Source organism: Hetaerina americana, unplaced genomic scaffold, assembly GCF_022747635.1.
Source record: "Hetaerina americana unplaced genomic scaffold, ioHetAmer1.1.p SCAF_5, whole genome shotgun sequence".
Taxonomy (NCBI): domain Eukaryota; kingdom Metazoa; phylum Arthropoda; class Insecta; order Odonata; family Calopterygidae; genus Hetaerina; species Hetaerina americana.
In genome coordinates, this window is record NW_027287095.1 from 32,968,175 (window position 1) to 32,981,075 (window position 12,901).

Genomic DNA, 12,901 nt, shown 5'->3' on the forward strand with positions numbered 1-12,901 from the left:
CTGGTTCGATCCTCTTCTGTGCCACTTTCTTCTGTTTCGCATTACAAGGATTTTATTAGATAACAGCCGAGGAATCCCTGCCTCTTCCGCTGCCGGGTAAGACGCACAGCATATTGGGCGAAGTCCTGTAGTTGCCAGGACTTGTTGTCATCATAGTGTCCATCATTGTTGCACGAGATAAATAATTGTTGCAGTATCCCGTTACCTTCCTCAGTAGTGTTTTAAAGTGGACAACATCACTCAAATGAACGCCCCACTGGGGTCAGAGGCCTTCGCAACCCCCCACTTAGAAGCGGACGCTGTGCGGACTGTCTTTGTCTGGCTCCTTCCCTGTATGGCTGGTGATGTAAAACCCCCCGCCACGCACCCTTGCTGTGGCTTACGGGGCATTGTGTATATGTACCCTTAGACCTTTCTGGCGCGGAGGATCCTACCAGGAGTAATAGTAAATGTTCCCGCCAACTCAGATCTAGGGGTCATCATACGGCGCAAGCTTTTCCGCCGTGTCAAGGTCGTATCCCATGGGGAGGGATATACCATTTATTCAGTCAAATTCTTTAAGTCACTCACCTTCTTTTCAAGATACTTCTGTGAATCTTTCAAAATGGGAAAAAATAAGTGCGATTGTTTAGCATTAAATTAGGCATGTGAAGAATTATGATGATTACTGTTGGTTTCTCAATTCAAATTTCTGGATTTCATTGCACTTTTCTGCGACATCTCTTTCATGTCAGCCACGTCGTAGCCTTCAAAAAAATAGTCATCGTTTTAGTCAAGAGTATTTTGGATGATCCCTGTGAGAACACGGAAGCTATGATGTCAAGTTAAGTTTGGCCATACTTTCACAGCCTTCCGTTGTAAACAGTGGTGATTTCTTTCTGATAATCTCCCTTCGAAAGAGGGGAGGAAGCGCGGGAGATATAGCGGAAGCGGGAAGTGTGCCTGTCTGCATCCAGTCTTCGCCATCTCGGATTCATGCCTCGGATTACCTGCTGACGTCCGCTGTTTAGCCGTCGAGAAACGATGTATGAGGCAAGGAAATGCACGGGTGGAATCGCGAGAGAGCGTTTACTAATGGACAAGAACAATCCCGACTTGTAGTGCCTAACTTGAAGGCCACAAGACAGCATCGGAAATGCTCTTCTCGAACGAGTTAGCCTAGGGTTTAGAGCAACAACAAAAACAACTCGGCTTAAAAATTACAATATTCCTTTTCTTGATATCTTCATAATTCAGGTACGGTAGGAAACCAAACAAACGGGTATAATAATGTATTCATTACTATTTGACAAAGATTATATCGTGCGAGCGCTGGGACTCACCAGTGCGGTGTCAGTGGTAATTAATGTCACAATAATAGATTTCTTGTAATATTTGAACGTGCCATTAGCGAAGGGAATTGAAACAGCAATATACAGCAACAAAAATACGGGTGGTGTCCTAACATCCCCTGCCACACGCCATTGCGGCGGCTTGCGGGATAGGTTGTTGGTGTGCAACAATATGCAACATGGCTGGTTGACAAAAGGATTTCACGAAGGATTAAAATAATGTTGTTCCGTTCCATTATTTCGCCCCTCGCATTATATTTTACTTCCTGAGGACTAGAAACTACGATATGAATATTCATGGCATCAGTCACCGGTGGCATATTTCCTCAAGACTCTGAAAAAAACCCCAGCATCAAATTACCGCCCTTAACAATCTTGTATTGATGCTTTTTCCCTCGCATTCTGCGCGTTCTCCCGGCCTTCGTTCCGTCTCTCACACGCGCTTTTATCCAATTCTGGTCCTCAATCACCCTTGCGCGCCAAAAGTATTCGTTTCCCTGACCTTCCACTCGTTCTGATCGCAATTCTCTAAGTACCCGCAGTACCTCGAGCCAGCTTTAGTGGATGAAGAGATGGTGGCAGGTGGGGGGAGGAGGAGGAACTCCGAGACTCGCTCCCGATATCTTATCTTGCTCGCCCGGCTAATCAGCGCTGTCCATGTCCTCCGACGGAAGGATTGGCGGTGGGCGTGGGAGATGGACGAGGTGTTCCGACGCGAAGGAAAGGGGTTCCCTCATGTTCTCATTAGGCAAGGATGTTCCCAAGATCCGAGGAATTAGTCACTCTCTGGCTGACAGCCTAACGAACCCTTTCTATTTTCTCCGCCGTGGAAAAGGAGGAACAGGCTAGGATTCCATGAAAACCGGATTGGTTAGGCGATGGCGGGAACCCACTAGACTCCTTCCTCTTCCCCCGCCTCAAATCCGTGCTGAAAAAACGTCACCACGGCTTGGTGGAAGCGTTACAAGAGGCCGTGATAATGGAGCTTAGCAGCATTCCGGGCGCCGCCTTCCGCAAGGCGTACGAGGAAAACCCGCCGGCAGCGGTGTGTGGAGGCACTTAGGGTCCCACTTCAAAGACTCTTCAGTGAATGTATGAAATTTGGCTATAATTTTTTTTGTCGATTCAGTCCTTGTCTACGTCTGTGTAGGTGTGAATTTGCCTTATTTCGTTTGTTTTCCATGTGGTTTTTTATTCTATTTCACGGGTGGTGTCCGAACACCCCCCGGCCCGCGACGGCTTGCGGGACATTGTGTGGATATATAGTAGATCTTGTTGCCTATATCGTAAGTAGCAATGTGTATCCTAGCTAAGGCCTCTACGTCTTGTTGGCTGTTGGCTGCGTTACACCGAATAGGCTGTTTCGGTTGGTAACCTTTTATGGAAAGATATCATACTTGTAAGAAGGAAGAATAGAACCAATTATCTGGTACAGATAACTAGGGAGTACGTTAACCGAGAATAGGGAGTGTGAAATAGGCGTTAAATAACCAGTAACCATAGCCAAAAGAAACCATTTATCAGAAGAAAAACTGAAATGTGTCGGTATTAAACTACAGCAGTAGTTTAATACCGCCACCCCCTGTAGAGTTGAGACGGAGATTGGTAAAACTGTGTCTGGAACCCTCTGGCGCACTATTGTGAACCAAGGGGAAGAGAATGAAAGTCAGGAATTAGACCTTTGAACCCTGCGGGACAGGATCCAGAGGACGAAATGAAAACTGGATCGGAATTTTAAGTCTTTGGGAAAGGGATTTTAAGAACGGCTCTTGAGGGAAGTGGAGATTCGGACAAGGGTCACAGGACCTTCATCATCCCAGTATATCATCTACTAATAATGCAAGACAAAATATATGGAGTATTGTGCTCTCATGTTAAAGGATAAGAACGGTGGCAGCAATTAGAAGAAGAAGGTTGGACTTCATGAAATGTAGTCTTACGGAAGAATATTGCATAAATTAAATATTCATCTACATGATACCCCGCAATCCGCGTCAAGGGTGTGTGGCGGAGGTTGTTACGTCACCACCCCTAAAACAGAAGGAAATAGTTAACGATGGAGGTCCATTGGACGTTAGGGAAAAAAATGGAAAATTCTCTTAAGTAGGAGCCATAACATTTACTGTAGTACTGAAAAAGGATTCTAATGAGACATATGAAAGAGATAGGAAACATAAAACGTAAAGTACAAGCGAGAAAAACTCTGGAACAAAATTTTCACTTATGAGAGTCGAATGAAGAGTAAAATTAAACCGAACTTAGCTCTGAAAAGGTAATGATCTAAGGAAAATATTTACTGGAGCATTTGCGGAAACATATTTCTCTCGATTTCCGGCTTTTTCTCCGCTCTCAATCGGTTTTGATAAGTAAGTAATAATGTCATTGAAAGAGAAGTATTTATAGAACGTTCCAGGCGATTAAGCAAGTTCCAACCCAATATTTATCATTGAGACTCTTCAAGAGATTAAAAACGAACTTGTCGCGCATCGATCGAGCTTCAATCGGTCGATGTAAGGGGTAAATTATATGAGAATCACAAGTGATGAAGATATTGTAGGTTTAAAGCGCGATTTTATTTCTGAAAGAACACCTGTGGCTCACTCATCACCCATACGTACCCCATTACCTTAGGGTTATTTTGGCAAACTTGCTGATTATACGAGAAAAAAAATACGTTTCCTAACTGGTATATACACGTATAATGAAGTCGTAATTCCAGGGAAGGAGGGTAATATCCATGCGGTTTAAGAACCCCTGCATATTATATTTCATGTTCGGTTCCAGTTGGTAAAACTGCTTAAACAGGTTATCACAACCGCCTGGCTGGGCCGGTGGGCAACCCGCTCGCTGTCTCACCCCAAGGTCCTGGGATCGTATCCTGACTCGGAAGTGGATATTTCTTCGCGATTATGTTTGTCATAAGATTACATTATCGGCATCGAGCAGCCTTAGATTTCGAGAAGGGTCCTTGAGTACAGTCATCCACTTCAGTTCTCTTGCCTTCTAGCAATATAACGCCGTAACTTAAAATCATTTGACGAGGCGGACACACGTAGTAGTAGTAGTTTTGAGGGGAGGCGACCGACAGCTGAGGTCATTTGCGCCATAGGGGATGGATAGGAAAGGATGAAGGGTGGAGAGAAACCCGGCGTCGGCATTAGCCTACTCTTTACGAAAGGCGCCAAGGGGTCCGCGGCTTAACGTCCCATCCGACGGACGGCGTACTCACTCAAAGTGCCCTCCACAAAGCACCTCAAGCAGGGATCGAGATACCTCTGAAAAATATTCAACACCGCCGGGATTTGAACCCGGGCCCTCTGGGTGGGAAGCCAGTACGCTAGCCCCGCGGACACACGTATATGCCATAAGAAATGAAATGGAAACACGACAGAGACCACTCACTACTACCGGTCTACCAGACAGGAATACTGGTATTAACTACACAACCCTTCCCATAACTCCAATGTACATATACAGGTATATGTACAACCCCTGTAAAACGTCTCATAATCCCTAACCTCTCCACCTTGACAATGGCAGTGTAATTGCCGAAATCTGGGTCGGTTAATCAAAACGTTTAGTGTCCTTCACAAATATATTTTAATTTCTAAAATGATTAATCATCACCTGAGACATTTAAAGTATATTTTATTTTAATGTGAAAGATTTTGCATTATTTTAAACGTATTCTTTTCCCGTTTATGCCGTTATATACATCCATACAATAACCCGCAAGCCGCCGCAAGGGCGTGTGGCGGAGGGTGTTAAGTCGCCAGCCATGCATGCAGAGTACCAGTCATGCCACCTCTACACAAATATTAGTTTGATTATGCACTTCAAAGAAGTTAATCACATGAAAGAAGGTATTTACATGCATAAATACTTATGACGGGATACGTATATTCAAATAATGCGGTAGAACTGTTGAAAATATGGGTCTATTAAATAAAAAAATAACGTGCAGAAATGAACATGCAGTGCATCGACAAAATGTATACGCTGCTATTTCGTATTATCTCCTACGCGATTGCTGTCCTATCTATTTTGATCTATAAATATAAGAAGGAAAAATATTTTAAATCTATCCGTTTTACAATCTATCTCCCTAATTTTACGTGCGTGAGCTGATGTACCACAGTAAGTCGGGGCCTGCAACATGTGAAGTTAACTACGGCCTACCTGAATCCTAATTTTTCCAATTAGTGTCGTGACACTGTTACATTGTTCATAAGAACTTTTCACGATCCCAGCTTTTATACGTTGCACTCGATCTAGTTCCAAAATTTAAAAATGTTCAAGAAACTCGGATTCTGGTGCAAGAGTTAAGTAATAATCCCCCGTCTTCCCCGGCTTGAATCCTCAGGTACGCCCCGTTAAGTATTGTTCCTCTCAAATCCACATTGCTCACGACGAAGTTATGCGTTACGGAATATTAACTAATGAAATTCAGGGAAGTCATTCAGAATCGTTTTTATAATGATATTTCTCTGTTTCGGATGAGAAGATGCGCTAATCAAATTCCGCCAAATTCAGCGTCGTCCTAAAAAGATTGTAGAAAACGTATGAACTGGTCAAGGTCACTCATTCAAGATCTCAATGCGGAAAGTAATCGATGGAAATATGTTGATACGGGGGCCGTGACTTGTTGAGCACCCTGGTTGCATGGCTATAATAAATCCTCTGGGTTCGCCTCCCTTAGTGATTTCAATGTATCTTGACGTCGTTGGAGGAATTATAAGCAGGGTGAAGGGACGGCAGGGAGGCTGTAGCATTATTCTAATGAATAGGATGCTAATGCCTTAGGAGAGTTTTCTTATACCCGCCGCCTGCCTACCATCCGTCAGCTTGTCCTTGGATGCGAATGTCAATAAATCCTCCCGCACACGAAAAGGGAAGTTATGTAATCGCCGGTCGAGGTCCCGGTGCCTCCGCTCTCAATGCGCCCTCGTCTAAGAGGGCGAGTGAGTTGAAAGAGACGACGTTCCCCCTCCATCCATCTTCTCTGTCACTCTCATTGACGGTTTGAATTTCATAATTGAGGGTTGAAGGCCTAAAACTGGAGAGGCCTTCCTTTAGAGCCGTTTCAGTTCCGTCCCCAGCCGATGATGGGTCGGCCGATTCGCATGCGAGTTTGACGAACTCGAATGACGTCGGAAGCATTTGTCGTTTTGACAGAAGACTTTTGTGAATTTGGGAGTTAGGCTTGTATCAGCGATTATTTTTTTAAATTGGACTGGCTCACTCGAATATTTTTTTCTGTTTGCTGTAGGCCTGCTGTGTTTTCCATCCAGCATCTTTTGATCTTTCTAACGTGTCGACATTCGAACTCTTCCCGAAAATTTTCCCGTTAGCAACTGGAAACGTGTTCGCGAATTAAAAATATACTTCTTGTAAGAAATGATGTTCAATTCGTATATCCTTTCATGAATATTAAACAAAAACTATAAAAAAACTAAACGTGTTTCATCGGCGAGTTTAATTGTTTAATTCCTTAATGCACATAGGAAATGAAATGGAAATTTGAGGGGCTCAACTGTTGTCCGTATATGGTTCACTCAGTATTTATGATGGTATTAATCTTTTCGGAACTATATAAATGCATTATATATTGCTCTGTATTTATGTGATGCATTAGAGAAAACTTAAAGCTTTTTTAAATATACATGTACTTTTTAAGGCATGTGAGCTAAATTGTTATGGAAAACAGTAGTCTCTAACTCTCCGTACCTTATTGAAACTATTATTGGACGTACTATATTGAACTTAGTGATTATTTTCTCACGACCAAAAGGCTCCGGGACACTTTAAATACAGACTGCGTATTCATGCGACTGCGCATTCTAAATGTCATTACTTACAACTTTTTGTTGCAAGTCCTTTTTTCCTTCAGTTCGCTGAGGATGGCTACAATGTCGCCGAAATACTTGTATCCGACTCACACTCGCGTCTTTCCCTGTTTTTTGCTCACTTTGCTCAATTTGAGTAATATTCTATCAGTAGAGAGGCCCTTTTTGAATGTGTGAGTGATTGTTTTCCTTAGTGATTGTGAGTCAACTCTGTATTTGTCCCTGGCGCGGAATTTATTCTCCTAAACAGTCACGGATAGTGTATATATATATATATATATATATATATATATATATATATATATATATATATATATATATATATATATATATATATATATATATATATATATTCATTTTCCCAGGTATACTTAACGGAGTCCCTTTCACCCCGTGAATGATCCCAATTAGGTTTGAGTGCTTGGGTCTGTAGTTGGTCCCTGGCGAGGAAGTAACATGCCCGCAAACTACTGCAGAAGGGTGTTCTGGTTGAGAGGTTGTGGTTGGTCACAGTCGTGGAATTTCTTTTTCCACAAACCATCACAGCAAAAATAATTGTTTTCATTGCGGGACGAGTGGTGCTAACTTATTACGGCTATAGGAATTTTCATTTTATTTTTTTAATTTACGAGGCCGAAGAGCTCAAGTTCTTAGATTATAAATGCCATTATTCATTTCATCAGTGTAGATTGAAGAAATAAATGGTGCCTTTATGTTATTTTTTTAAGTGCCTGTTTTCATGTTATAGCTTTGTGAATTTCTCTTTATAGTTTAAAACTTTTTAACCTTAATTTATCATAAAAAACTCACCAGCATAACGTTACTTCAGGTACTTTATTCATGTACATTCAGTCTTAAAAATCTGTCCTTTATCTTTAACCCCTTTAGGGTAAGTCCTGGGTATCAATTAATTAGTCTTATTAAATGGTCTTCATCCCGCATGAGGTTTTCCTTCCTCCTTCCTGCACAATACGCCTTAGGGTTCTTTGTAAACATTTTACACCAGTCACTCTCACCTCAAACAAACCTAACATACACTTATGTATACAGGGTTCGTCCGGAAAATAAGTGTACTGACTCCTGGGCTGGGCGCGCCGCTCCAGGCGCGCCCAGCACCGCTCTGACGGGCTGCGATTGGAGGGGGGTATGTTGGCAAGCGACGCTGAAAAAGGCAGTCGGCTCTGAGCTGTGGTGTAGTGAGGAGCTCTGTTAACGCGAACCTCCACGCTCGACCCACGTCACGGAACGCGATGCCGAAGTTTTTGGAGCAGCGTTATTCCATCAAATTTGCGGTAAAGCTTGGGAAATCGTCTACCGAAACTGTCGGTATGATTAACCAGGCTTACGGGGAGTCAGCCATGTCCAGAAACATGATCTTTCGGTGGCACAAGATGTTCGTGGAGGGCAGAGAAGAGGTCGACGACGAGTCTTCGAGAGGTTCCCGATGATGCCTTCGCGGGAGCGTTCCAGGAATGGGAACGCCGCTGGAACAAGTGTATCGACTCACAAGGGTCCTATTTTGAGGAATATTAGCTTAAGATATGTAAAAGTGTAATAATTTTTTTTCCTGAGCTCAGTACACTTATTTTCCGGACGAACCCTGTAACACCTCTATCCCTCGATGTTTTTTAACTCCCTTGGAGTCATCACCGTCCCAACATTCCAAACTCCTAAGCTAACGGTGGCCGCCCACCTCTGGGTCTTCTTCTCCTCTGCTTTCATCTCGGTTGTGGGATTTCGCGTGATGACGACCGCGGAGACCTTGTTACCACCACTTCCGGGCTGGACACCCGGCCTAGTGGGCCGAGTCTCATAGTTCTCAAGATTCATTCCCTCTTTTTGTCCGCTATTATTCATCATGGGAATGATAATTGAGTTGTTAGCCCGATATTAACGATAGAAAAGGGATGAGTCTGGAGTCACCCGCTCTATTCAATCTGTTCTTAGAATACGTTATCACAACTCTGATAGAAGGTGCCAAAGAAATCAAAGTAAATGGGAGCTCCCTTCATAAGGCTCTTGCATCCAACTTAGAATTCAAAGAAAATTTTGAAAGATACGTGAATAGGATGTTGAGGATATTGAATGGACGTCGGACGAATTGAAGCTCAGGATCGACGCAGAGAGATCCAAGACGGTGGTTGAAAGCGAAAAAATTCATGTTAATAGCTCCCGAATAGCAATAGAAAAAACGTAGAGGAAATTTATGAGTTCTGTTATCTTGGAAGAATATTCATTCGTAATATTAGACGAGGGAATGGAAAAGGAATGAGTGCAAACGTATTAAACACAAAAGGCATACTGACATACTGTTTGCTCAAAACGAAGAAACTCCTTTCAACCAACTAGCACGTAACTATGAGCTAAAAGAAGGAATTCGTAAATGTCTATACTTGGAACGTAAGTTTTAACTTACCAAGTAAAACGTGTCGTAGCTTTAGATATACTGACCATGGAAATGAAACGAGATGGCCAAAGAGCAGTATCATCTTTCGCTAACTAGGCCTCATTTAGAATACGCTGCTAATGTGTGTAATTCTCATGTATTTGGATGGATTACCGAATTAGATCGCGTGAAGCGTAGAAGAGCCAGATTTATAAAACTTTGATACGATTAACTGAGTAGCGTATGTATAGTATATTACTAAAGGAACCAGGTTGAGACACATTAACGGAGCGTAGATTAAATTTCAGATTAACTGAATCCAGATTACATTTCCTGTGTCTCTTTAACGATGATTTTGAAAATGCAGTGCCTGTACCTTGAAACTATCAAATTCACTCCATCGTTCTACGATAAGAGAGGTCATGTCAATAAAATTGGACGGATCTTTATTTGTTTAGTACCCTTCGAGCCAGCACTGGGATGTGTACAGCAGGGGGCGATTACACACCAGACTACATATACTTGAAAAAAAAACAACATTCCCTCCCAGCGCGGTAGAACAAACTTCATTTTATTCTGATACATTACCGTTAGGGGGGAAAATGACATCTTAAATGTATCTGTTCTGCCCTAAATAGCTCAAAATTCATTGATGGTATTTCTCTTGCCGCAATACGATGGGGCTAATAAAACATTTTCATCGTCATTGTTGAATAGACATCCGTCCAATTTCTTTAAGAGATTTCAGCTGTAATTTATCCTTCACTCCGTGAGTGAGGCCCAATCTAGATCCTTTAATATTTTGGGTACACTACTAAGTTTATCATAACAACGTTTCACAAATATAACTCCTCTACGCTGCACGCGATCCAATTCGGCAATGAATCCCATAGACTAGCATCATATTCTAAGTGGTGGTCTACCCAGCGAAGGATACCATTTCTCTTTGAACTTTTCATTTCATTTACCCAGTAATCTTCTAATAAAGCCTAATTTTTCGTCAGCTTGTCCACACATTCCCCGTTAATGTTTCACCCGGAAGAGGTCGTGAGTGAGGGTAATGCCGAAGTATTTAATCAAGTCTACATATTCCATTTCAGTGTTCCCGATGCTTCAAGAAATTGCTCTTTTTTCAAAAATTCATCACTACACACTTTTAATTTTAATTCTAATTGCCTAGTGTGTCACCAGGGTGGTATACCCATTAGGCCATCTGCTAAAGCTGCTTTATCCTAAGGATTACGGATATCTCTGTAAACCACTGCATCGTCGGCAAATAAACGCATCTTACAATTAACTGCGGAGTTAGTGCTGTTAACGTAAATAAGGAATAAAAGAGTTCCAATTACACTTTCCGGAGGAACACCTGAAATGACTTTTACTGCATTAGAGTGAACACTATAAATGGCTACTCTTTGCACCCGGTCATTCAAAAAGTCTTAAATCCAGCCCTGGATATTTTTATCAATCCCGTATGTTTCTACCTTTGTGAGTAGTTTACTAACGATCAAGTGTTGAACAGATAAATTTCAGATGTTATTTTTCCCAAGAACGTTAAGGGATCAGATTAACTGTATCCGTTGAAGGAACTGTCCTCCCTACCCTGATGTGTGAATTTCATACGCCACCGGGCTTAGAATTGAGTGATCTCTACCATCACCTACCAAACCGACCTTTGGTTTGATTATTGTGGATAAAGTTTTTTATTGTATAGTATTGTAGATCGCATATGACATCCTATATCTCTTTTTTCATGGCCCTTCCAAAACCTGCTTCTAAATGGCCTAGTTAATGATAAAAGAGATGACTTGTGTTTCGATCGTATATTTATTGTCTCAGAATTTTACTTTCCGATTTGCCTTTCTGGAAGTGTTCGCGTATTCCATATGTGGTTAATTTTATCGTGATATGAGTTTATTCACTTAAATCGCTAGAGTTAGCATACGATAGCGGTTCAATAAGTACCCGTGTTTGACGACGAAGGGCGTTCTTGAGGGAAGTTTATGTTATCATCGTGTGTTGACATCTATCAAACGCCGGTGAAACAAATTTCAGGCTGATTTAAAGGTTAGTTTGGATTTGGCAGCCATTCGAGTAAGACGTGTTTCGTGATTTTCGCTAAGATGGAAAAAGAGCTGTATCGTTCGGTAATTCGCTTTTGGTTTTTGGATGGGAAGAAATGCGAGGAGATAAAAGGAAAGCTGGAAGCTGTTTATGGGGACACTTCGCCATCTATGAGCACAGTTAGATATTGGTTCAACGAATTTAAACGTGGGCGAACATCTGCTTTTGATAAGGAGCGACGCCCGGCAGACGTGGTTACCGAGGAAATCATTCAAAAAGTCCTCGCAATGATTCTCGCTGATCGACGAACGAAAGTGCGCGAAGTAGCTAAGGCCGTGGGTGTGTCGACCGGAACGGCAATTAATATTTTACATGATTTATTCCCCCGTACATGATGTATTCCCCCGTATTCACCCGATCTGGCTCCCTGCGACTTTTTCTTATTCCCTAACATGAAGAAATGGTTCGCGGGAAAATAATTTAGCTCAAACGAGGAAGTTATCGCCGAGACAGAGGCATATTTTGGAGAGTTCGACAAATCCTATTTTTGAAGGGGTTGAAAAATGGCCGGAACGTTGGGAGAAGTGCATCTCTAACAGGGGACTATGTTGAAAAAAAATGTTTTTGAAAAAATGGTTTCTTCATTTCTAACTCGGGTACTTATTGAACCGCCCTCGTATAAAGTAATTTGTCTAGTTTCGTTAGATAGAAATTTTAAAAATAATGTATCATGCCTTTTTTCCCAAAATAAATTCACGCCTGTATGATTAGGATACCTCCATGCTATAATGATTTTAACAGTTTCATGTTTATGTTTCAGTGTTTCTCACGGCGATCAACTGCATAAGTGTGCGTTGGGCAATGAAGATCCAAGTTGTGTTCACGGCGGCGAAAGTGGCGGCTTTGGTGGTTATCATAATCGCAGGAGTAATATACGTAGCTACAGGTAAGAAGCATTTTCCAAGTAAAATGTCCCTCATTTAATCGCTTTGATTTACTTAATAGATGAAAAAGTTATTAATTTTTACTTAAGGCGAGTTAGATAACTGACTTCAAACAAAACTATAGGCAAGGATGCGTGAAAATTCCTATGAAATCAAAGAAACTTAAAATTATTCGCGCATCCACATAGTATATTATTTTTCACCGACCAATTTCTCTGAACTGTGACATCTTCAGGTTTGGTATTACCTGTGTTCGAATAACAATGGTGTGAAATCACATCAGCCGTCAACTTTGTCTATTTATTTATTTATCCATGTACCCTGAAAGCC

General features: G+C 41.8%; 1 protein-coding gene across 2 annotated transcripts in view; it reads left to right on the top strand.

Moving 5' to 3' along the window:
* JhI-21 (Juvenile hormone Inducible-21) overlaps window positions 1–12,901 on the top strand; it is a 115,471-nt gene that overhangs the window by 50,719 nt on the left and 51,851 nt on the right. For both annotated transcript variants that reach the window (XM_071592019.1, XM_071592020.1), the window contains exon 4: window positions 12,448–12,573. In XM_071592019.1, the coding sequence (XP_071448120.1) occupies window positions 12,448–12,573 (126 nt within the window). The remainder of the gene's footprint in view (window positions 1–12,447; window positions 12,574–12,901) is intronic.